Here is a 27,119-nt window from a genome sequence, read left to right as displayed (position 1 = left end):
AAAAAAAGCTAATCGCGGGCGAAAAGCTAGGTGGCCGCAGTTGGAGGAACGAGTTCACGCATGGGTGCTTGAACAACGCGCTGCTGGGAGAGGTTTGTCAACGGTGCAGTTGCGTCTCCACGCCCAGGTCGTTGCCAAGGAGATGAATATAAACGGCTTTGCAGGAGGACCTTCTTGGTGTTACCGCTTCATGCAGCGCAAACGCCTCTCTATCAGAAATCTCTATCACAAATAAATTCTCCCCAAAAATGCGACTTATCCTTTTCTTCTTAATTATGCATTTTTTGGCTGGTGCGACCTATAATCCGGAGCGACGTATAATCCAAAAAATACGGTATGTATTTGTTTACTCTGGTGAGGTTTGACCTCAAGAAGAAATAATTAAGAAGTCATTGAACCATCCCGCTGAATAAACAGTTCACTGAAAATACAAATGGCTTCACAGAGTTGCATCAGTGCGGAATCCAAGATGAATTTCAAGTACAACGCTCAACAGTCAGCAAGCCATGACGCTAACAGTTGTCTCCAGTGGCGTGTGATAAGATGTATCCAAGGCCACTTCAAGGGCTTTGTTTTACGCACATAGAAAACCATGTTTACGACTCACTGAACACTTGAAACCAAAAATGTGCTCTTCACGTCCATGGACAAAGCAGAAGGCAAATGGGGGGGATTACAGTGGTACCTCAATTTACGAACGTCTCTGTTTTCTACATTATGCACAACTGTCAATTATTGTGCAAGAATCTAATTATCACATATATTTGTTCCATATTTTGAATAATCGTTATGCTTGAGGAAACATTAATGTGGGAATTGGGGGACATCCTTGCAACAAATTAGGGCATTTCCAAATGCATCTTTTCTTTTTAATTTCTACATTTTCCAGTTAAATATATTATTTCAGGGAAAATTAATTTTGTAAATTGAGGTACCACTGTATCATTCGAACATTGAACATTGATAGAGAATAGACAGAACAGTTTAACAGACACTGTCTGTTAAACTGCCATCTTCATGTAGGAGCTCTGACCTTGGACAGAATTTAGGACTTGGTAACTGCTTCACAGGAAGAGCTCATTAGCCAGTTTACAAATCTATCCGTTCGTGGAAAGGTCAATCCATTAAAATATCTACGTTCTGTTGTTTTATTTATTATTGCACCAATTCATTCTGAAAATTCTAACATATTGGTTAAATAACGTCTCTGAAAATTGACAGGCAGTTTAATGTACTTTTTAAATGCATTGCATAATCACTCGAACAAAGTGTTTCCTTTAGTAGATGCTCTCACAGCATAACTGATCATTTTTTATGTATTTACGTTCAATCATATTTAAGAGAGCATCGGGATTGAACTGGCTGAAACTGGCACCCCATTTCCTGATTTCATCTGTTCAAACTGGACCTATCATTCATTGTCTGTCATTGTTGCTGACTTCCAGCAGCTGACAAAGCTAGAATGGGAGAGTGATTTTTTTTTATTTTTTTGTTGAGATGTTTTGTGACAACCCCCACCTTGCCTACAGAAGACAAGATTGAATTTCAGAGTCAGTCAAGTGTGGAATGGTTTATTTAAGCGTTGGCCACTGTTTGAGGCAAACACACGCTGCTCATAAAGAACACATGGCATGATAGAGCGTCCAGGTAAAACGCGCAAAAAGTGTGACAGTTGACTTTTACCCGCAAAGAATGGCTTGTTATGCAATCTTGTATTTTGGCATGGTTGTCTTCTGCATTTTTTCCACAATGATATCAATGGATGAAGTCAACTTCCTCAACGGTAAGCACACACACACACGCACACGCACACACACAACATGCATACACACACAGTCATAACACACACACGCACACACAGACACACACATGCCTACATACACACACATGCACACACCCGGACACACGCACACACACACACACACATACACACACATTAACGTATCCTATCATATATTCGAATGAATTCTGGAAAAAAACGCTATAGCGCACAGGTGTCAAAGTCAAGGCCTGGGGGCCAAATCTGGCCCGCCACATCATTTTATTCGACCGCGAATGCAAATGAAACTTGTAAAATTCCATGATGCTTGCTAAAGTCCGAACCAAAATTTCAAATTGTTGTATGCAAACCACAATAACAGTCATAATTCTTGACTTCAGATTTTAAAACTAGTGATTCATTAATTTGTTTTTTGTTCTGTATGTAATATGTGGAGCAGATGAAACAGTCTAATGACTTCCCCAAATTCTTCACAGTCCCAGAGAGGAAACCGTAACCGTAACTACAATGTGGCCCGTGGCAAAAACTGACTGACACCCTTGCTATATGCTGATGACTCTCACAGACAGTAAAAAATTAGCGGCTGTACATCTTAGGTTACTTTTTTATATCTGTCAGAAACACCACTTTTTAATTTTAGGAAGGGACACAAGTGGAGAAAAAGGACCGACTCCAGATAAATGCTGTGTTTGGAGCAGTTGTTCTTAATCTGGGTTCGATCAAACCCTGGAGGTTTGGTGAATCAGTCTCAGGGTTTCGACAGAGGCATTGCCCTGGAGGTCAAGACAAACCCACTCAACTTGTCAATTAGTCAATTAAAATATTTTTCGCCCGCATTGCCATTATTGGCTAATTCGTTTTGTGCACAATTAAAAAACGTACACTATACTTCTATTAATTGTGTGGACTTTTTTCTGTACTGTATTTGATAAATGTGCTTTTGATGCTTGAATTTAGAGGGGCCTGGTAGTTGAGTGGTTAGCACTCCAGTTTCACAGTGCAGAGGTTGTGAGTTAAAGACCCTGTCCTCCTCGGGCCCGCGTGGGTTTTCGCGGGGTTCTCCGGTTTCCTTCCATATTTCAAGAACGTGCATGGCAGGCTGATTGAACACTCTAAATTGCACCAGGGTGTGACTGTGACTGTGTTTTCTTTTTTTCTTTTTTTTTCCAAGATGGCACCTGAGTAGGCAGCCATCAGCAAGTGCTCTCACGTCACGAGCCTTGCTTTTTTGTTGTTTTTGTCTTGTTATTGTGTTTTCTTTTGTCACTTAATGTTGTTGTGCGTCACGTGGAACGGATACAGATTGTTTTTCAGCATTTTTGACCACGACAATCATCAAGGAGGAGCTGTGCTGAGCGGTTGCGGCTTTCGGCAGCATGAATATGCCAGTACTGTTTTTGAATGGGAGGAATGTCGGAGCCATTTGACGGTCATCGCTGGACAGCTCTTGGGCCATTGTGCTTTTTTGCGCCTGTAATGGGCAGCATCGTCACAGCCCCGCTTTGTTCAGCGGAAAGGTGCTGTTGGACAGTCTGCGGTTGGATGGATGCGTGGCTTGAGGACCCCGCGATAAGAAGAAAGCAGTGTCAGCGCAGATATGTGGAACTGTCGCGGCTTGGAATTGAAGCGGATTTATGTGGGAAAGGAGATGTGAGACAATGTCTTTTCGTCAATGGATGCTACAGCTTTGTGTTTGCTTTCAACATTTAGCTTGTAGTAGACGTGTGGCGTCACACGTGTGTATGATTTTGAAGTGCGCTTTTCAACCCTTTCATGTCTTTCAATTACTTGATCTCTTTGATGTGCGTCTCACCCTGACGCATAGCACACGCTTGAAAATGGTATAAAAGGAGCTGTCGCGGGACAGAGAGATTGGGCGAACCACGGGGCAGAATCATCACAGACTCATCTCGGACTCACAGACTCAACGAGACTTGCAAAGCCCCGCAAAGGCACGGACATCACAGCGCTACTTCCTCAACTCCACGCCGCGATCAAGCTCTGCGCGTCACCTGCCTGGGAGATCTGACAACGAACCTACTTACAAATAAAGAGAACCATCAAACTCTTTATTGGCGAGCTAGCCAGGAGGATTTTTTCTCTCCTCCTCAGCCCAATCAACTCTCCAAATGGAAAGAACCAGATTTCCCAGCCGCCCGTGATCCCGGCATCTTCACAGCAAGACCCCTCGGGCCGAGCTCCCGATGGGCCGCCACGACCCGTGGGCACCCCGACCCCACCGTGAAACCTGCCGCACCCTGATGGCCGACATCATTCAAGTCGCCTGGCGACTCTGCAACTAGCTGCATCGTATATGTCCACGATCGGACATCGTCGGACATCGCTTATGTCCACGATCGGACTTCGGGAAGACGCTTCATGGCCGACACGGCCGCCGACGTCAGCGTGCTTCCTCAGCGTCCCGCAGAGCGCCATGGCAGCGCGATCATCGCCACCGTCGCCGATGACCGGCCTGTACGTGCCCGGCAGCATGGCCAACCCCACGCACCTTCGTCCTCACAATCCCTCATCGATCGACTCAAACTGGCAGTCGTAGAGCACTCTTTGCCGTGCTCCCGTACAACGACTTCAGGCACCACGAAACTTCCTCGGCAACCACCCCACCGACGCCTGCCATGCCCGGTGACCGTCATCTTGCCTGGCCTCACCATGTCGCAGAATGACTTTTGTTTTTATTTCTTTTTCCTTCATCGCTTTCACCGACTTCGGATCCAGGAGGGGAGCCCTGTGGCGTCACACGTGTGTATGATTTTGAAGTGCGCTTTTCAACCCTTTCATGTCTTTCAATTACTTGATCTCTTTGATGTGCGTCTCACCCTGACGCATAGCACACGCTTGAAAATGGTATAAAAGGAGCTGTCGCGGGACAGAGAGATTGAGCGAACCACGGGGCAGAATCATCACAGACTCATCTCGGACTCACAGACTCAACGAGACTTGCAAAGCCCCGCAAAGGCACGGACATCACAGCGCGACTTCCTCAACTCCACGCCGCGATCAAGCTCTGCGCGTCACCTGCCTGGGAGATCTGACAACGAACCTACTTACAAATAAAGAGAACCATCAAACTCTTTAGACGTACAAATTCCACCATGACGTCCCTGATCCACTGCTGACATGGATGCTTTGATCCTCTTCTCTTTCAACTAGAACTGCTTCATGTCATCACAAAGAGTCCTGAAGAATGAATGACTCTTTGTCTTTGGTGTGTCATATTTGTTATTTTTGTTTTGTTTTGTTTTTCCCAAGATGGCGGCGCGTGAACACGCAGCGGCTCCCCTCTCCCGGCAAATTGGCGTTTTCATGTTTATTGTTTGTTAAAGTCATTATAAGTGTCTTGCATGCTGGCTCCGAGAGGACAGTAATTTCATTGGCATATTTGACAATAAAGCTGACTTTGACTGTGAGAGTGACTGTTTTTTTTTTCTCTGTGTGCCCTGTGATTGGCTGGCAACAAATTCAGGGTGTCCCTCGCCTTGTGCCCAAATACAGTTGGGAGAGGCTTCAGCACCTCACCCCCCACTCCCGCGACCCTAATGAGGATAAAGTCAAGTCAAAGTCAGCTTTATTGTCAAACATGCTAATATGCATGACATACAACACAGATGAATTTAATGTCCTCTCGGACCCAGCGTGCAAGGTACTTATAATGTGGCTAAAAAAGACATACAATTGACAACAGACAATACATGTACTTTCTGAATGTAAAGTGAGGTAGTGTCATATGTAAAGTGAGGTGGTGACGTTTGTAAAGTAAGGTAGTGTCATATGTAAAGTGACGTAATGTAGTAGCAGAGTCTTACGGCAGGACACGGTGCAGGCGCAGTACCACACGGTGATACAGCTGGTAAGGATGCTCTCGATGGTACCGCGGTAGAAGGTCGTGATGGCGGTTGGGCTCGAGCTCTTTTAAGCTTGCGGAGGAAGGACAGGCGCTGGTGGTATCTCTTGGCCAGTGATGCCGTGTTGTGGCTCCAGGACAGGTCTTCGGATATGTGCACTCCCAGGAACTTGATGCTGCTCACTCTCTCCACTGCAGCACCGTCGATGGTTAATGGAGCATGCTGGGGGTGCACTCTCCTGAAGTCCACAACAATCTCCTTCGTCTTCTCCACATCGAGACGGAGATTGTTGTTGTTGCACTACGTGGCCAGGCGGCTGTCTCATCGCTGTAGGCTGTCTCCTCATCGTTGTTGATGAGGCCCACCACAGTTGTGTCATCCGCAAACTTCGTGAAGAGGGTGGAGCTGGGTGATGATGGTGTGCAGTCATGTGTGGGCAGAGTGAAGAGGAGAGGGCTCAGCGCACACCCCTGGGGGCCCCCAGTGTTCAGCATGATGGTCCTGCAGGTGTTGTTTCCAACTTTGACATCCTGTGGTCTCCCCGTCAGGAAGTCCAGCAGCCAGTTGCACAGCGAGGTGCTGATCCCCAGTTTGCTCAGTTTGTCGATGAGCTGTTGGGGTGGTGATGGTGTTGAATGCTGAGCTGAAGTCGATGAACAGCATTCTGATGTAGGAGTCTCTGGTCTCCAAGTGGGTGATCGCTGTGTGGAGAGCAGTGGAGATGGCATCATCGGTCGAGCGGTTGGGCCGATATACAAACTGGAAAGGGTCGTGGTTGGGGGGGAGGGCAGCCTTGATGTGGTTCATAACTAGCCGCTCGAAGCACTTCATGAGGATGGAGTGAGTGTGACCGGTAGTCGTTGTGGCAGGTGGGGGAAGGACTTCTTTGGGACCGGGATGATGGTGGTGGCTTTGAAGCACGTGGGCACAACAGCCTGGCTCAGAGAGGTGTTGAAGATGTCTGTGAAGACATCTGTGAGCTCCTCAGCGCAGTCTCTCAGGACACAGCCAGGAATGCCGTCGGGACCCGGGGCTTTGCGTGTGTTGGTCCCTTTGAGGGATCGCCTCACGCTGTCCTGGGATAGTGTCAGCACCTGGTCGCCGGGAGGTAGTGGGGTCTTCTGTGCTAGAGTGCTGTTGTCTGCCTCAAAGCGGGCGAAGAAGTGGTGGAGTTCCCGCAGGTCTGTGGAGAGGGCTTGTAGTCTGTGATTGTCTGTATCCCACGCCACAGGATCCTGGTGTCTCTGCTGTCTCTGAAGTGGTTGGCGATCCTCCTGGTGTGCTGTGACAGGTTGGCCCTGGCTGTCCTCAGGCCCAGCTCATCGCCAGCTTTGTAGGCAGCCGAGCCCTAAGGAGCCTGTGGGCTTCTCCCGTCAGCCATGGATTCTGGCTGGCCCGGATGGTGACAGATCTGGTGACAGTCAAGTCATCCATGCACTTTCTCATGTAGGAGGTAACAGTCTGTGTACTGTGGTGGAGGTCTGTGGTGTTGTCGTAGGTGGCCGTTTGTCTGAACATGTTCCAGTCGGTGTTGGAGAAGCAGTCTTTGAGTGCCTCTGAAGACCCGTCTGGAGGGGATTTTTTTTTCAATAAGGAATGTTTAACCAATGTGCATATGAACTGGTTGTCTTCTGTATCTCTCACGATCTTAACCTTGTTACTAACAAGGTTAAGAACAAGGTTAAGAGGCAGGTGTGTACAAGCGGGGGTCGCACCTCCCCGCTGCTTTTTGGTTCCATTTTCTCTTTTGCTGTGTGACGATGAACCCGATGTGAGTAACTGGCATTACCAAATTAATAAAGAAAAGTATATCCATCCATCCATTTTCCGTACCGCTTATTCCTCATCAGGGTCGCGGGGGGTGCTGGAGCCTATCTCAGCTGTCTTCGGGCACGAGGCAGGGGACACCCTGAATTGGTTGCCAGCCAATCGCAGGGCACACAAAGACAAACAACAGTCACTCTCACACTCACACATAGGGACAATTTGGAGTGGTCAATCTGCTCGCCATGCATGTTTTTTGGAGTGTGGGTGGAAACCGGAGGACCCGGAGAAAACCCACGCGGGTCCGGGGGAGAACATGCAAACTCCACACAGGGAGGCCGGCCTGCGACGCGAACCGGCGACCTATGCACTGTGAAGCCGTTGTGCTAACCACTCAACTACCAGGCCGCCCAAGAAAAGTATATATATTTTTTAATTCTACATTTTACCGGTCAGATGCTCTTATGTTAATAAATAGAGCTGAATAATCTTTTGCTGGCATAGACTACGCACTCGTTCAAATCAAGTAATGTGTTTTCATCTACCCTACAGTCACCTCCATTCAAAAATTGATTATGTCATCATATCAAGAAAGTCTTCAAATGCTCGATGAAAAATCATTTCAAACAATACAAAGGTAATCAACCAACAAAGTGAATCCTACAGTATCGTATGTCACCGTTTCGGTTGAGAAATGTCTGCCCAAAAGGAGCCACACATCGAAGAGCTCTTCCATTATTTTTTTCATTTGTGTGCAAAGAAAAAGTTCAGGCGTGTCCTCCATGCGTGGCTTTTTATTTCGTCGACAAGCTGAGAAAAAGACACTCGAGATGGGACATGCTGCTGAGGTTTTCCAAATAACTCTGCAAGGCCTTCACAAAAAATTGAAGCAGAGGTACAAAAGGGATATCTCAACCACAGGTAGGTTCATATTGTAATTGTAAAATAAATAAATAAACAAACAAATAAATAAATAAAACACAAGATACTTTTCTTTCCAATGCACTGATGAAATGCTCTTTTTGTCAAAGCTTTACTTTCTTGGGAGCATGTGGAGCTGATTGCAGAGCTGTCACAATGTCCACCTCCAGTGCATCCAGCGACCTGCCAGTATAGTTACCCGAGCAAGTATCGTTCCATAAACGGCATGTGCAACAACAGGTACTTTTGTTACATGACATACTGTAATTGCATTGATGCACACAATTCTTCATCCATCCATTTTCTGATCTTGATCAGTACTTTTTCTTCAGAAGCACAGATGTCAAACTTGAGGCCTGGGTGGCCCAGATCTGGCCCACGTAGCAAGTCAAAGATGGAGACTTTCATGAGGCTCGCAAAAATCTCTACCAAAATTTCAACATTTCATTTATAAAAAACAAAGCATGACACTGTAAGCATATTCTTGTTCCCAAACGTCTCATGACAGTAACCTAACCAATAGGTGAATTCTTGATTTCTTTATGTGGTTTCTCTCGTAATAGCCCGCCAAGGAAAACAAAACTAACTGTGTTTTCGTATTTAAGCATTTCAGCCATTATTTGTTACCGGCGTCAGATATCTACCTGGTCGCTTTCACAATCAGTTCTGCGTGCACTGAAGCATAAAATAAGTGTCGATGAAACTGCTGCTTTCACCAATCAGATTTTGAGTTGGCAACACCAAATCCCTCTCGCAGGCCTTATTTTGTTGTTAACGGTACCCTCTAGTGGACTTGTAGTAAATCACACCACACTTTTTATATGAGTCGCAGTCGTAGCTGTAGCTGCAATCAAGGTGGTGTTGGATTGATTCGGGCGTAATACTACTGAGTACTTCACACATGGTGTGAAATGCACAATAATGAGCTTGACACCCTTGCTCAAAAGGGTCCTGAGGTGTCCTGGAGACTATCCCAGCTGTCTTTGGGGCAGTAGGCAAGGGACACCCTGTACTGGGTGTTAGCCTACCACAGGGCACTAGTAAACCTACAACCAACCACCTGACACTCATACCTATGGACAGTTTAGACTCGAAATTCTAGATCACTACATACAATGTAGTGTCGGTCAAAATTGAGAGGCACATATCACTCTGGTAGTCCAAATTTAAATACTTCAGCGGCATTTAACTATTGATGTTTCAATGTTGTTCAGCAGATATCAGTCTTCATGTTTGTTTGTTTTTATGTTGTTTTTTTCAGGTACAATCCTCTCTGGGGAGCAGCCAACATCCCTTTACTAAGGTGGCTTCCACCTCAATATGAAGATGGAATACGACAACCCAAGGGTTGGAATGCTGGAAGGCTCTATAATGGATTTGAGCTTCCCAAGGTAATCTTCAAATACGTACTGTATTTTCCGGACTATAAAGCGCAACCATAACACAAGGCGTACCTTCAATGAATGAAATATTTTCAAACTTTTTTCCATATGTAAATGGATTAGATTATAAGAAAGAGAGTCAAAGATGGTAATCACCTGCAGCATGTTAGAGTGAATAAGGGGTGATTACGGATAAAGATGGCAATGTATTACCAGGTGTCAGTAGTGTAATGGCAAGATGGAAAGAGTACTTTGAAGAATTGATTGAGAAATGAGAAGGAACAAAGAGTAGAAGACAGAGAGGAGGGACAAGTCATATTAGAGGCTTTGGAGACAAAGTTGGAGAAGTCAGACTGAGATGGTTTGAACATGTCCAGAGGAGAGAGAGTGACTATATAGGAAGAAGGATGGTGAGCCTTGAACAGCCAGACAGGAGACCGAGAGGAAGACCGAAGAGGAGCTTAATGGATGTTGTCAAAGACGACATGAAGGTAGCTGGTGCGAGAGAAGAGGATGCACAAAAATGATGGAGATGGAGGACACTGATTTGCTGTGGTGACCCCTGAAGGGAAAAGCCGAAAGGGAAAGAAGAAGTGCATTAGATAATAATTTGCCAACTAAAAAAGGGGATGGCTTTTCCATTACAAATAAAACTGCAGTATATTCTAAATTATGGTGTACAGAATATAGTTTGGAAATGAATTGTATTATTATTATTATTGTTATTATTATTATTATTATTATTATTATAGTGTCCAAATTAAGTGTATATTCTAAGATCAACTCTGTGTCTGTCTCATAATCATGGTTTATTCCAAAATGTTGTTGTTTTACATTAAAACACTTTCAGATATTTTTTTAAGGAGAGTTTATATCAGCCTTTTGATACCTGCCAAATTGTCAATCTGAAAATAATTTATTTCACTCTGTTAACACTGAAACAACTACTTACATTATTCTATGTTGAATTTCCACAGCCAAAGGAAGTCAGCAAAAAGATTATGGGAGGTTCTATCAAATGTGAAGATGATACCTACTCTCATATGCTTGTGGAGTGGGGCCAGTACATTGACCATGACATAACGTTGACCCCTCAAAGCCCCGGAAAGCCCGGACATGACTGCTTTAACTCTTGTAAAAATGAACACCACTGCTTTCCAATCCAGGTAAACTATAACCAAATCATAACTCTTCTGCACTTTGTTAAACCATTCCTTATCCTGCCTCCCGAGTAATTCTTGACTCTGTGTAGCTTTTCTGTGGCGGTTTTGCATATACAGTTGGCCCAGTCTGTCTGCAAACCTTTCTATTAACTTGAATGGGTGAGTCGAATTGAAGGGTAAAATTCACATGCAGGCCAGTTATATTTGTTTTCTAAAGCAGCAGTTCCCAACCGCTTTTTCCCCACAGACGGGTAATGTCAGACTATATTTTCAGGCATCGGGCTTCAAGGTGTGAAAGATAAATACAACAAAATAATATGTTATGATAATATGATATGATATAAAATGGATTGTCCTGACCGCGCGCTCTACAAACTCGCCACAGACGCCCTCGCCTTCACGCGCAAACAGTACACGTGTATCGTTGCCAAGCACACAGACATAGGCTGGCTGTATTAAATATCCTACCTGCAGCTGATATTTGCATACTCGGCACGGCAGTCAATCAGAAGCCTGCTTTGTGCTTCGGACTTTCCCGTGCGTTGTAAGGTTGTGCATTTGCATATCATTTTCCAAAGTAAGTGCATAAAACCTCAGCTCCAGAAGAAAGATTCAAAAGAACAACTTCTGCCTGCCCCATTTTTCACAACTTGTAACACAATAAGATGACTAATCGAAAAAATAAAAATAAAACCCATTGTTGCAAAGTATAAACCTTGCTTAATTTATGGTAAATATTCATCGCTGGACATTTTGCTCCAGTTGTCGTTTGTCTGCAATGCTTGCGTTGCGTTGTCTGTTACAAGTGACTAAGCGCCTTTCAAAACTCTCAAGTACACTTTACAGTTACAGTATAATGTACGTTTACGTTTTGTAGTGTCATAAATTTTGTTAGTTGTTGATTTAAATCATCTGGACCTTTTTGATGCTGCTTCCGAGCTGGCTGATCATTTGAATCAGGTGTGTTACTCCTCGGAGAGCTGGAAAATAGGCAGGACAGCGGCCCGAGAGGACCGACTTTGGAGACTCCTGCTGTACTTCAGAGTTTTGAAAGGCGCTTAGAAATTCTATGTTTTATTATCATACTTCAAATTTGAAAACTCGTTATTCATTAATTTGTTGTATGTTCTGCATGTAAAAGGTGGAGGAAATGAAACAGTATAATGGTTTCCCCATAATCATAACGGCCCTGGAGAAGAAACCATAACTACAATTTGGCCCAGCAGCAAAAAAATACGTTTGATACCCTTGATTTAGAATGTCAACAATTCACATTTTAAATTTGCTCCAATTGAAGTACCTGTTTTAGCACAAAAACATGTTTCATTTTCTTGAGCAATTGAGCCTTCATTAGTGACACTTAAAACCACAGTGCAATACTTAGTATTAGTATTGTGGGAGGAACTCAGAGTACTCATGACAAATCCCATACAGACTTGATGAGAAACGCAAATCCAGCTTTGGTACCAAAAACATTCCTACTGTAACTCAAAAATGCTAACCATGCCAATTCTTAACAAGAACATATAATTTCATTTCTTTCCTGCAGGCACTTGACAACCTCCCTGGTGCACAAAGCTGCCTACCGTTCAATCGATCTTTACCAGCTTGCTTCAATGGTTTTTGGCATGAGATCTCACAAGCCGTACAGCAACAACAAATGAATGCCATCACGTCCTTCATTGATGGATCGGTCGTGTACGGCTCCGGGCCAAAAGTCAACAACTTTTTGCGAGACCATAGTGGGTTGAATGGGAAACTCGCTGTGAATGAACACTTTAAGGACCCCAAAGGAAGACCCTACTTACCCTTTGAAGAATCTCTCCAATCAGTCTGTCTCCATGGTGAGAAAAATGTGGCGTGTTTCCGTGCTGGAGACACTCGAGTCAATGAGGGTCTACCTTTGACGAGTTTGCATCTGCTGTGGCTGAGGCAACACAATCAAATAGCTGAGACACTTAAACACCTCAACGGTCATTGGAATGCGGAGACCATATATGAAGAAACACGCAAGATTATTGGGGCTCTGCATCAGGTACAGTATCTCACGGTATCCAATTTTGTTGTGGAGTAATGAAATGTCCTGGAATGGCATAATTTTGTTGCTAGTTTTCATTCCATGCACTGGGCTGAGTTTTATCTTCGAGTTTGTTTGGATTGAACATATGGCAGTTGTTAATGTCAACGTGAAGATGAACAACAAAGCCACCTTAATTCTCACACAAGTGTGGTGAAATGTAACCATTGTTGTGGTAAAACAAACATTTTACTCACCAGTAATTCTTTTAACTTCACACTTGGTTCTCATGCTTTCTACTTGAGGATGGACCTTCAACTCCAATACCAAATTTTTGACTCAGGTTCAAACTAAAGTTTATGATGTTACATTACTTGTACAAATTCCAAATTAGTTGATCAGAGACAAAAATGCCACCATATTTAGTTGCAAAATTTCAGGTTGAATTTCTTACTTCTTCACATTTGTAATCTTAGGCATCATCTCTTAGCCCAAGGAGCATCACCACATTTCCCCAAAAATATTTTTTTCCTCCTCCTGTCTTACTGCTTTGGTGATATGAGATGTAAAAAAAATATGAGCCTCTTCATACAGGACTGTTTGTATTTTAATCAATGTGTTACATGATGCCGTTTTTCTGGTATACACCACTCAAATTTATGCTTTGTGTGCATGCACGTCACAACACGTTGCGTTCATATTTGTTTGTAATGTGAACGAGTACATTACAAGATCGGATGAAAGAAAAAAAATCCAGATTGCAGTGAGAAGGTAGCCGAAATATGGTATTTAAAGGACAGAGCAGTCTCAGAAAGGATGAAACTATGATTTATTATTGGAAGTGGTTTTTTCCCATACTTTAATCTTCCCTAACTGTCTGTGGTGTCAGGATGAAAAATATCAAACACTGATAGTACAAGTTGCATTTTTGAGGCCACTTATTTGATAAAATCCAACAAAAAAACAGTCAAATAAAAAATAGAGAACAACAAACTGAATAGGTGTATGATATGCTCACGTTACATCAGGCAAAAACAACAAACTAAGAACATGGTATGTTGACGAAATACATTAAGATATTTCAGATAACCATCGCATAAAGAATGTGATAATAAGTTTACTAAACCATCAATGCCACTCTAAATCACTAAATTCAATGAAATCATCCTCAGTGTTGCACTAGAACTCAGTCATCAGCAATTAACACCAATGTGGTAGGTTTCCTTGCAGGCCAAGAGAACTCGTTTGCGGTTGATGTGAAAATAAGGTGTGAAATGATAAAACATGTCGATCATTTCACATAGAAGTTACTGGAGATTATGACACATACCACAAAATATGGAAAACAACTGCGACTTCAAATCTAGAAAATGCAGTTTGTGTCATGAAAATGTTGTCTGATAATACTTGCAGATGTTGCAAAGGCTACAAATTCGAGATAGGTTCGGCAGCGCTACGCGAATATATGGAGCAAAGCAACTATTGTCTGTATTGCAATGGTACTTTACCCTTTTAGTTACTGAACCCAACCAGTTAATATGGACATTAACCGAACCCTTCATACATGAAAAAGACATGTGTGTTTCCCTCCATGGCAGGGCATTAACCCCAACAAAACCCACTTGCATTTCCTGTGCTTAAGGTTGGGCTGTGGTGACGAGTCTGGTTCCACCATTAGCTCTCTCCCAATGGTCTATGCACAGATGGACTCTCTTTTTCTGGTGTGTGTGTGTGTTGGGGGCGGGGGGCTTGGACATAATTGCTACATTATCCGAACACGGACAGACGGAGATGGAGAACAGCCATTAAATGAACAGGGATGGAGGGATGATAGGTGATGATGGGTACCCATGTCAGCGATTGAAGGTGGACCGGCAAAATATGGGGTAAAGTTCCCATTTATGTTACTGATACTGATATTTCTGCCTTCGTGACATTTGGGTGAAAAATATATCTGTGCAGTCCCCTACCAAATCCGCCATTGGTTAGATACCACTGGCCAAAAGTGCCTTAAGGGAAAAAAAGGACACGTTAGCACAAATTCCTCTCCCTCTTCCTCTGGATATTTAAATTACATTTCATTTAATCTCAGTGAATAAAATACTGTTCAAAAATGTTATTTCAGTTTATCTTGCAGTCACTCAGCAAACCTGAAAACATTCCTTGGTATTCATCTTGATGTTGGAAGAAAAATGAAAAATGTCTGACTTCAACGGACAGTTAGTACGGCGGAAAAAATCATTGACACAATCCTACCCACTCTCGAGGACTTGCACACTGCAAGAATCCAAACAAGAACGTGGAAAATCCTACTGGACCCTCCGCACCTTGCCCACCACCTTTTCCAGCTACTCCCCTCAGGCAGGCGCTACCGATCCATGCGCACCAAATCCAGCAGACATCCCAAGCCATTAACTCTCTAAACAGTAACCCAAATAGAACTGTACAGTGCCTCCATTTTTCTCCATTTTTTGATGATACTTTTGCAGCGTGTTCTACTGGAGACAAATTCCTGGTGTGTTCTACATACTTGGCAATAAAGATGATTCTGATTCTGATGAGCTGTCTTGGCATTTTAAGGATTTCAGCATTTTAAGATGGAGTTGTCTTGGTTACAGTGCCGCTGCAGACAAATGCAAAAATGCCAACAAGTTGGTGGAGACATGCTTGTTTGTCTTTTTCAAGTTCAAGTTCAAGTCAACTTTATTGTCATATATGCTCGACATAATGTGCAGCATAGATGAAATGTCTTTTCCTTTGAGAACAAAACACACCAATGCCCAAGGGTGGTCCAGCACCGAAGGTTCAAATGGCATCGACATTCCTCCCAATTAAAGTCAGTGCCTGTACTCATGTCTTGCTGAGAATGCGTAACCTTCCTGACTACTGCACCTTTAAAACTAACAATCAAATGATATAGTTCGGCTTTCGCTTGGTTTAAAAAAAAAACTTACTGTGTTTTCCGCTTTTTCTTAGATTATAACAATGAGAGATTATGTTCCAAAAATAATTGGGAAAGATTTTTTTGACAATTACATTGGACCATACAGAGGATATGATCCAACTGTGGATCCATCTGCCTCGAACGTTTTTGCCACGGCGGCATTTCGCTTTGGTCATGCAACCATCTTCCCAGTCGTCAGGAGACTGAATGAGAGCTATCAGGAACATGAAAGTTTCCCCAGTTTAAAACTGCATGAAACCTTCTTCAGTCCATGGCGAATCATCAAAGAAGGCAAGTGTTATTCATGAAACTCTCCAGAAATATGCTGCCAGTCATTTCTTTCCCCTGTTGAAATTTTCTGTTTTATCACCATCATAATATTACATATCTTATGGTGGCTTCCCACGTGGTGTAATTTATAGTACCGATTGACAGTGACTCTAAAAATACAATGTTTGTTCCATAACATTAGTTTGGCAACTATTTTGAGAAACTAGTAATCTAACGCATAAATCCCCAACCTGCGAACCATCTGTTTTATTTTGGAATCTCAAATATATATTTTATTTTGAAAAAAAAGACGGATTATCTGTAACATGCGTCTAATATTCGTATTGAAACCGATATAGGTTCATGCTTAATGTTGAAGGCCAGAAGCTTGCAAAATTTGTGAAAAAAGTCAACACTCTTGTGAAAAACAAAAAGCCTGACCAGAAGGAAGAAGCAAACACGCATCCGTTCAAGGAAAAGACCTACCGAAAATACAGATTTATTTCAACGGGAGATACCCACGCACCAAATCCACTCTGCATAATATGCGGCAATGGTGTGACATTTTTCATGCATTTAGAATTTACGGTGTATATTATTTTGAAGGCGCTTTTAAATGTTACCATAGTGACCAAAAAGCGTTTTTTGGGGCCTGATAAGACATTCCTCGTGTCATGATTCGTATTGATTACTGTGTTTAGAAAGTATGAACATTTTTTAAAAAAGCCACTCCTTGAAAATATTGTCAGACATGAAACTGTTTCGTTGCGCAAAAAAAGGTTGTTGACACATTGTTATTTTTTTATTGTAATTTACGCTCTTACTTTCCCCGATTTAAACCTTCCTCGGTTATTCAAAAATTATGGGTCCCATTATTTCCCAGGTTACGTTAGGTTAGGTTACGTTCAACGTTAAGGCCCGAGGCCCAAATCTGACCTACACATCATCTTATTCGGCCCGCAAAAGCAAATCAAGCATGTCAAGTATCATGATGTGTGCTAGAGTCAAAACCAAAATTTCTAATTGTTGTATGAAAACCAGACTAACAGCCATTATTCTTGACTTCAGATTTGAAAACTAGTTCTTCATTAACTTGTTTTGCACTCGACTGTATATGTAATAAGTGGAGAGGATGAAACATTCTAATAGGTTCCCCAGATTCATTATAGACTCCTAGAGGAAACCGTAACTACAATGTGGCTCGCGGCAAAAAAAAATGAGTTTGACACCCCTGCATTATTCCATTTTTCAGTCACACTCGATAGCTCACATTGTGTGGAGCCAGTGGTGGACCGTCAGGGCCTGCAAGGCCTTTTCTGCTGGCCTAAAAATATCTGAATCACAGACCGATGTGTATTATATTTTTCCCATAAAGTCTTATTAAATAATTCCAAGTTGTCAGCTTCATTTCATTGCTTTGACTGATTTAAAAGTGAATGGTTGGTTTTGGAAGCCAGAAACGGCTTGTGTGGGTGTCACTAAAATAACAATATTTTCAAGTATTTGGAAGATGGAACAGTGCAACTAGGAGAAAAAAGCCTTGCTTTAAAAGGTATGTTAGAAACCCCATTTAAACCTATGACATTGAATGTAAAACATTAAGTTCAGATATACTTGGCAGAACTGAACATGAACAGACACAAAGATCCACTGCATAATTGGCACTGACAATAACATAGTTTTGAAGGCCGTGGCAGGCTTTCTACCGTTGTACGTATTTGTACATACAGTAAATGGATGGTTGGATTGGTTGTTTAGAAAACCCCTATCATCAGGATTTTTTTGCTGGTGTCACAAACAGTTGGTTTTTGGTCCTTATCAACAATTGTATGTATCCTGAAACAACAAAATGAAGCAACGTTTGAAATATATTCATTTATTTGTTTGTTTGTTTGCATGTTTATTTGTATGTTTGTTTGTAGGTGGGATTGAGCCAATCTTGAGAGGTGCACTCGGAATGCCAGCAGCAGCCCTTCAGTCAAACAAATTGTTAACAGACGAGCTGACGGAGAGGCTGATTGTTTTATCCATTCCACAACATATGGACCTGGCTGCACTGAACCTGCAGAGAGGACGAGATCATGGTCTCCCAGGTTCGTCCCAAAGTGGACAAAAACAAATTTACATTTTGTACTTACTGTATGTCTATATTGTTAGAAATTATTGCACTTCTCCATACACCCAATTGCAGCAAATGCCAAATGATGTCGAAACTCCGGGCTTCCCTGGAGCAACGACCGTGCTATAGATGCCATTATTATTGTTCAAAATACTTCTATATACATTGAAAGCCATCCATAACCTTGCCCCGACCATCCATCTGACCTTTAAATTTCTGTTCCCTCTCGGTCCCTCAGATCCTCATCCTCCCTCCACCTCTGTGTCCCCTCTGCCCGTCTCAACACGATGGGGTGCAGAGCTTTCAGTCACTCCGCTACCAAACTGTGGAACTCACTTGCACCCAACATCTGAATTATTGACTCTCTTCCCACCTTCAAATCCCACCTCAAGACCCATCTTTTTAAAATCGCATTTAGAGTTTAGTTTAATCAGCTCTCTTATTATTTATAATTTTATTTGTGATTTTATTGTTCCTTTGTTCTTTTTGATTGTAAAGTGTCCTTGGGTTCTTTGAAAGGCGCTTGTGAATTAAATGGATGATGATGATGATGATGATGATGATGATGATGATGATGATGATGATTATTATTATTATTATTATTATTATTATTATTATTATTATTATTAGACAGAACAAAGCAGTGGCATTCTTACACCAGACGTTATCTGCGTCACCCGAATTGTGTGTGACTAATTGTGCTGGTCTGAATGAATTAGCCTTTGTTTAACAGTTTGGTTCATCTGCATAGAGGTGGGATATGATTTGCATATCTGATACTGATACATTTCATCATCTTAATGAGCTTTCACACAAAATTCTTGCATTCCCCCACCATTTTAAATATTCGGAGGAAAATGATGTCATTGTGTTTTTGTATTTGTACACAATAACTAACAAGACTATAAATCTACTGATAAATTAAGTGAAATAACTTGACGATGGCCAATGAAGACAAAAAAATGTCATGGAGGGCAAAGCATCACAGGTGTAAAAGTCTCTCTCAAACACAACCCCCCCCCCCACACACACACCATGATAAGCAACAGCCATAATGGCCCCTCACATGAATGAAACAAAAAACAACACTTATGATACACTTCATATAGCCTGTGTAGGAAAAAAACATTCAGTTTCACTAAAATCAATTTCTTGCATAAGGACTCCCATCATTCATTTTTAGTACTTTTAAACAATACAATACATTCTGGTTTACATACATACTGTATATCGCTGTCATAACAGCTGAAGCTGTAACAAAGCGCTTACCAAAAAAAAAAAAAACAGGGTTGTCCAGCATTGACAGTCAAATGGTGCTGACATTCCTCCCAATCAAAATCAGTCCTCGTGCACGTAGGCTGCCAAGAAGCTGTAACCACCGAGCACAAATTTCTCTCCATTGATGAATGACGAGTGCCATTCGTTACCAGTGTCATCAGTGGATTGCAAACTTTGAATAAAAATAAGAAAGAAAAAATATACATGGCAACAGCTCTCCAATTGATTGCTAATAACTTCTGGTGATGCAGATCATATGCCACTGTGGGTTAAAGGAGGCCTTCTTTTGTTATTTTATTTTTATTTTTAGTAGACGTGAAATAGATTGGATGCTTTAGGTGCAGTGCATACTTGCACAAAGACACTTGCGGGCTATACCTTGCATGGTTTTAGAATGTGAGAGGAAACCAGTGTACCCGGCAAAAACCCACACAGGCATGAGGCAGAACATGCAAATTCCACACAGGGAGGTCAAAGCTGAAATTAATCCTTGCCCGTTTGCACTGTGAGGGTGATGCACCAACCTTTCAATCAGAGTCATTCTCATTTATCTATAGCTATCTATGTTTATTTAGTTGGTTGATTTAAGATTTCCAAATCCATCTCTTGTTTTTTTTAAGGTGGAAAAGCATTTGCATCTTCAAGTAAAAGCTGATTGACCATTCACTTTTCAGGATACAACGATTGGAGAGATTTTTGTGGACTGCAGCGGATCAGGACACTGGAAGACTTTAAACGGGTTGTAAGTGATGCCAGTGTTGCAGAAAAGATACTTGAACTGTACAAACACCCTGACAACATTGACATATGGCTCGGAGGGCTTATTGAGACATTTTCACCGGGCTCAAGAACTGGTCCTGTCTTTTTATGCCTGATTGCAAAGCAGATGAAAGCACTTCGTGACGGTGACAGGTGAGATTATTTGGAAAGTGTCTCATGATCAAAGAAACGGCAACGTGTCAAATTTAGCTTGTTACATACAGTCTTTGAAACAACAATGTACATTTTCACGACTATGGCATGAAAGATTGCAGATGAACAGGCAACATGTGTCTGTTCGGGCGTTTTTTAATATTGCAAGTGGCTGACGAGATGAAGACTGGAAGGTGTTAACTTGAATAAAAACTCCACTTGTACGGAGGTAGATGAACACTTTAGTATTTTGCAACTCCACACGTAGACGAACAGTCCAACGACACTCGCTCGCCCCGACCAACCCATGCTCTTATTCCCCCTTTTGTAGACAACACTGCCCTCTAGCGGTGTGATATGGTTACCGTTACAGTGAGATCTCAACTTACGAACTTAATTGGTTCCCAGACAGAGTGTGTAAGGCGAAAAGTGTGTATCTCAAAAAAGAAATTCCCATAGGGAACCACTAAGATGGGAATAATCCGTTCCCGGGTTTCCATAAAATATACTTTTCAACTAAATAAGCCTTAAAACTACACACAACATACCTTATTCTATGTATAATAAATGTACTATTGTATTGTAATGAAAGAAATACACTGCATTGTATCATAAAGTCACTTTATTTACATTTGTGATGGTCATTGATGGCTTGATGGAATGGCGTTGGAGGTCGAAGGTCAAAGGGAATTGCTGTTTGGAAAGAGAGGCGCATTACATGAGGACTGTAATTAAAGAAATAAACTGTGCTGTAAAATAACGTTTTAGTTACCTTTTTGATGGTCGTTGATGGCTTATGGTAGGAGAGACACCTTCCATAAGGACTGTTGGTAACTTAACTTCTGGTGCTGTTCGGTCATGTGCTTCTGCCAAAGATCACTCCGCTATCCGTGGTGGGTGTGTATTATGAAAATAGTGCTCATTATAAGGTTTAATTTTCAGAAATTTGACGTTTGTAAGACGAAAGGTTTGTAAGATAAGGTGATTGTAAGTTGAGGTCTCACTGTATTACTAAAAATAAAACACCAATCGCAGAACCTTCTGAAACACACACACACACGCACACGCACAGGAGGGTGGCCCAAAAAGATGAGTCCCTAATGAGTCCCTCACTGCAGCAATGTTTTCTCCCGAAAGAGGAGTGAGTAAAAGTGATTGACAACTTTGTCAGTCGAGTACAGGTTTACTTGCAACGAAATGGTGGACATTTGGAACACATCTTGAGAAAGCCATTAATTGACTGCACATTGACAGAAATAGCTTCCATAAACTGAATAACGCAATGATTAACATTGAATAAAAAAAGCAAGATATTCTAAGCATAATAAAAAATGTCAGAAGACTGATGTGTATACTGTAACTGTACACCAATGTCCCATAAAAAAAACTGTACATAGTGCAAGTATTTAAAAAAACATATTGATATATGTAACTCGTATTGCATCAACATAAGGTGGCTGTGCTATTTACAGTACAAGAGTCCAGTTTTTTTTCATTCACATGTGCTTAAAAAGCCTGGGGGCAGTCGGTAGGAACGAGTGGCGGGACCTATCCTTCTTGCAGCGTGGGTGTAACAGTCGCCAGCTAAAGCAGCTACCGAGTGCTGTCAGAGTGGGCAGGAGGGTTGAGAGCGGCTATCCATCATAGCTTTTAGTTGAGCTCATGTTCGTCTGTTGCACACCTCCCCCAGAGAGTCCAGCGAGCAGCCCAGGACAGAACAGGCCCTCTTGACCAGGTGCTCCAGTCTTTTTCTGTCCCGGGTGGTGATGCTGCCTGACCAGCAGACAATTCCATAGTGGGTGACTGAAGCAACCACAGAGTCATAGAAATTCTTCTGGGGTGACCCCTGAACCTCAAAAGACCTCAGTTTCCTGAGTAGAAAGAGGCGACTCTGTCCTTTTTTGATTCGGGCATCCGTGTTTGCAGTCCAGTCCAGTTTATTGTTGAGAATAACACCCAGGTACTTGTAGGTCACCCTCTCTATGTGCGTACCCTGAATGTTCTGCTGTGCAGGTGAGGATGGTTTCATGTAGAAATCCACAACCAACTCCTTGGTTTTCCCGGTGTTGATCTGGAGGTGATTCTGCTGGCACCAGTCCATGAATGTATATGCCCAGCTGCAGCAGAAGACGAAAGAATTCGACTTTTTTCATTAGCACTGGACGAGAGCACGGACGTGCAGGACTGCTCATTTTTATTCGTGGAGTTAGCGCAAACTTTGAGATATGCGAGGAGCTGGCAGCCCTCCAAAGTCTCAAAGGGACTACAACGGGAGAGGATATTTTTGACCGAGTGTACCAAACCATGGAGAAGTTGGACCTGAGTTACAGAACTGTGATGGTCTGAAAGACGCATTCAAGCCAAACAGTCTCATTGATTCTATGCCGCCCTCCGAAACGACACATACCCAAACATCAAAAAACACGCAATGAAAATGTCCACAGTTTTTGGCAGCATATATATCTGCGAGAAAAGCTTTTCTGGCATGAAACTGCTAAAATCTCCGATGAGATCAAGAGTGACAGAAGAACATTTGCATCAATGCTTGAGACTGGCTGTAACTAGTGGAACCTGATATTCAACTTCTCACCAGCCATATGCAGACTGATGAACATACATATGTAAGATCACTTTTCTGACTTGAATGAGCATAAACAAATATAATCATAATAAAATCTACTGGGATAAAATCGAGACTTTGGAGGGCTGCCAGCTCCTCGCATATCTCAAAGTTTGCGCTAACTCCACGAATAAAAATGAGCAGTTGCGCTGTGTCTTGCACGTCCGTGCTCTCGTCCAGTGCTAATGAAAAAAGTCGAATTCTTTCATCTTCTGCTGCAGTTGGGCATATACATTCATCCCGATTTCTTCACCGTGTCTGGTGATTGTACTCGCCGACAGACCTACGGCATTATATGCATCTTTCTTCTCCGTGAAAGGCTTACCGCTGCTTGCTATCAATTTAGCAACCCGAAAGCTGGCCCGAACGGATGCCTTCTTCAGCTGAGCTTGGCGTACAAATGTATTCTGCTGAAATAGTAGTCCACTTTTTAGCTTTGAAAGTTTTGTCTGCTCGTATTTGGCCTTGCAAGCTATCGTACTTGTCTTTGTGACGGGATTCATAGTGTCGGCAAAGATTGTATTCTTTGAATACCGCCACCGCCTCTTGATAGATGAGACAAACAGCCTTTTCTTTGCATTGAACAAAAAAAATAAGCGTTTGTCCACTGCAGGTTAAATACCCTGCTTTCTGAATAAATTTTTCTCTACCTTACCTAACCTTTTCGCCATTATTCCGTTCACTATTTGACAGGAAGGTTTACAAGAGAAAACAGGTCTGGGACCAAACTGAGCGCACATGAATGTACAACCGGACTCCCCTCCACTTCCTCATACGTCACTTTCTTGTGTCGCGTCGCATTGTGACCGACTCCTTTAGCGTTCTATTGTGAGCAGGCGTCTTTGTATTTTTCAATCACGATTATAAACAACATTCATACATTGATTACATTGATTAAAATAGGAACATATAATGATCGAAAACCGACCTTTGACTTGTAAAAGGATTTTTTATTTTTCTGGAGGCCAGATCGGGAAAAAAATCTGATAGCATCTCTGGTATTGTTCAGGGGGCCGGGCCAAATGTGCCGGCGGGACGGATACGGCCCGCGGGCCATAGTTTGGTGACCCCTGCAATAAATGGATGGATGTAACAGAGCATTTTTCAAAGTAAAATGCCTGAGATACATGAAACAGAGGGAATGCAAGTCATTTATTATTCTGTGTGGCCCGGTACCAAAGGATTGGGAACTATTGGTCGATACTACATATCTCAAATTCAAGGCCCGGAGGTCAGATTTGTACCCACATTTCATATGTAATATGTAAGAGAGCTATTGATATTATTAATGAAGCATTTATTAATAAAGCAGGAATCAAACATTCATGAAAAATGAATCAAAAACAAGAAGAAAAAGGTTCTTTAATCTATTGTAAGTTTTCTTGTTACCAAAACCATCATGGCAGTAACTTAAACTAGTTGAATAAACCGTTATTCTTGACTCCCTTATACGGAGTCACAGTCATAACAACCTTGCGAGGTACCCACCTGTATCTATAATGTGGCGCTTAACAAACATTAGTTTGACCCCCCACCCTCCATGACTCTGCTGGGCAAGTTTTGCTTGAAATTCTGAATTTTCAAAAAGGCCATTTCTTTTTTTTCCCCAAGGTTTTGGTGGGAGGCAGACGGCATGTTCAGCCAAGAGCAGAAGGATCAACTTCTAAAAGTTTCACTATCTAAGATCATATGTGACAATACTGACATCATGGAGGTCCCATCTGATGCCTTCATATTTGGGATGTACCCCTCAGGTTACGTGTCATGCAACAATTTACCAGAGATGAATTTAGAGGCGTGGCGAGAGGAAAAAAGTGAAGGTATGTGGTGCATCGTCTGTTCGATTAGCAAATTAGCACTGCACCGTGCAATTTCATTGAGGAATAGCATGTGACTGAAATGCTAAATTTTCAATCTTTGGTGATCTGCCTTCGCACTGTTTACATTGCATTTTCTACCTTGATCTATGGTAGCATTGCAATGTTAGCCTTTTGTCATTTCTTATTAGAATTATTACCTGACAACAGGGCACAGTCTGCCCCGACACTTTTAGTTCTGGGGCTATCTTGATATTTCTGAACAGATGAATGTTTTGGATGTGAGCATTTAGGATTTACCGTTTCAAATAGTCCCTGAATGCAGGACATGCTGTAAAATTCAAATCATCCGCCAGAGCATCTTTTCTCGTTCGGCTTCTATCTTGCTGGCACATCAACAGCAATGGAATTCTTATTTTTATTCATTTTCATTTAAATACACTGACACTCTTAAAATGTCAGTTTTTTTAGCAACAAATCATTATCCTTGCAGCTCAACAGGACAGGTTTCACAAACATACAACGCTCCCAGGAGATCGGCATAGCAGGCCTTTTTAAAATTTCAGCAAAAAAAATGTTTCCGTTAAAATTGACATGCAATCAAACATGCTGCTGAATTGGCAATGCCAATGTAACTTTTACAAACATGAGAATTTATCATCCACCCCCAGAATTAAAAAGTTGTGGCTCTCCTGGCCAGATCGAGAATGGTGATTACATACTATTCAGGAGGGCTGGGAAATTGATAGTCCTGTATTCCTGTTACCATGGCTTTACATTAAAAGTAAATGCCTTGATTACTTGTGAAGGAAATCAGTGGAATGACAAATGTCCCCATTGTGAAGGTATGTCCAATAGTTATCCAAATAGAAATGCTGAATCATATTCTTGTCCTTGAAAACAGAACGTATCCGCCACGCTGACTGGAGCTATACTCACATCAACGGATGCAAATACAGAAGTCAACTGTGCTCAACTATATGCTCAAACATATTCACATTGATGCATCCAAAACACTGACATTTTATTACTACACTCACTAACTTGGCTAGCCAAAACCATATCTTTGCGTGCCCTCAAGGAATGCTTTTAAAGAATGCGAGACAATAGAGCAGACCTCCCCCCACCACAAGAAATGCCTCCGGTTTGAAAAAGACGGTGCCGTTCAAATCGTGTACCGAGTGAATAGTTTACACATAGTATAGTAAATAGTAATAGTGTGTAATAGTAACACACTATTTGGAGTTACGTTTTGTTACTTGTTTGCAGATTAACTAGCTATCTAAAAGTTTTATTAAACCAAGCAAAATAACTTTTTCTCCATCTTGTGAACTGCTTATTTTATTAGGGTCGCAGGGGTGGGGGGGGGGGCTATATCACAGCTTTTTCCGGGCAGTAGACTGGGGTCACGCTGAATCGGTTGCGAGCCAATCACAGGGCAGACAGAGACAAACATCGGATAGGAGACTGCGGAGTCTCCGAGCCAAGACCAGCAGGCTCAAGGACAGTTCTGCCACCAGGCAGTCCGGAGACTCAACTCCCTCCCAGCCCTGCCCACCCTGCCCCTTCCCACTGCCACACTCACCAAACTCTGAGGACACGCTACACGCTGTACTATCATCCTGAGTTCTATTTTTTGTTCTTTCTCATATTCTCTGCAAGACCTCATTTCAACCACTTCAACCCTTTCTTGTTGTTTGTTTTTGCATTACTACATTACGTCACTTTATATATGTCACTACCTCACTTTACATACGTCACTACCTCACTTTACATACGTCACTACCTCACTTTACATACGTCACTACCTCACTTTACATACGACACTACCTCACTTTACATTCAGAAATGACATGTATTGTCTGTTGTCAATTGTATGTCTTTTTTAGCCATATAAGTGCCTTGCACGCTGAGTCTGAGAGGACATTAATTTCATCTGTGCTGTATGTCATGCATATTAGCATATTTGACAATAAAGCTGACTTTGACTTTGAAACAACCATGCTCTCTCACACTGTTACCTAGGGACAATTTAGTGTTCAATCAGCCTGCCTTGGATGTTTTTGGAATGTGGGAGGAAATCCACGCAGGCTCGGAGAGAATATGCAAACACCACACAGGAAGGCCGGAAGCAAGATTGAACCCTGGACCTCTGCACTGGGAAGTCGACGTGCTAACCTCAAGATTAAGGCTGCCTTAAGAAATATTTTTGTCCAAAACTTCTGCAGTTGTCATGTCATGTCACATTTGTTTACCAAGTAGTTGCAGC

At 42.3% G+C, this 27,119-nt stretch overlaps 1 protein-coding gene across 3 annotated transcripts; it reads left to right on the top strand.

The window, feature by feature from the left end:
* The first annotated feature begins 1,591 nt into the window (after window positions 1–1,591).
* tpo (thyroid peroxidase) lies at window positions 1,592–27,071 on the top strand. Of its 3 annotated transcripts, XM_089005241.1 has the most exons (13): window positions 1,615–1,783; window positions 2,421–2,559; window positions 7,960–8,044; window positions 8,168–8,328; window positions 8,439–8,568; window positions 9,590–9,719; window positions 10,688–10,876; window positions 12,423–12,908; window positions 15,867–16,125; window positions 18,027–18,197; window positions 20,176–20,413; window positions 24,645–24,853; window positions 26,876–27,071. In XM_089005241.1, the coding sequence occupies exons 1-13, from the start codon at window positions 1,763–1,765 to the stop codon at window positions 26,884–26,886; spliced, it is 2,229 nt and encodes a 742-aa protein (XP_088861367.1). In that variant the 5' UTR covers window positions 1,615–1,762; the 3' UTR covers window positions 26,887–27,071. The 3 variants fall into 3 exon arrangements, with proteins under 3 accessions (XP_088861368.1, XP_088861367.1, XP_088861366.1); XM_089005240.1 differs by lacking the exon at window positions 26,876–27,071 and having other exon boundaries at window positions 24,645–25,491; XM_089005242.1 differs by lacking the exons at window positions 2,421–2,559; window positions 26,876–27,071 and having other exon boundaries at window positions 1,592–1,783; window positions 24,645–25,491.
* The last annotated feature ends 48 nt before the right edge of the window (window positions 27,072–27,119 follow it).

Source organism: Hippocampus bargibanti, linkage group LG09 (genome assembly GCF_051943395.1).
Source record: "Hippocampus bargibanti isolate YZ-2025 linkage group LG09, ASM5194339v1, whole genome shotgun sequence".
Lineage (NCBI taxonomy): Eukaryota > Metazoa > Chordata > Actinopteri > Syngnathiformes > Syngnathidae > Hippocampus > Hippocampus bargibanti.
This window is presented reverse-complemented; position numbering and strand designations above follow the sequence as displayed.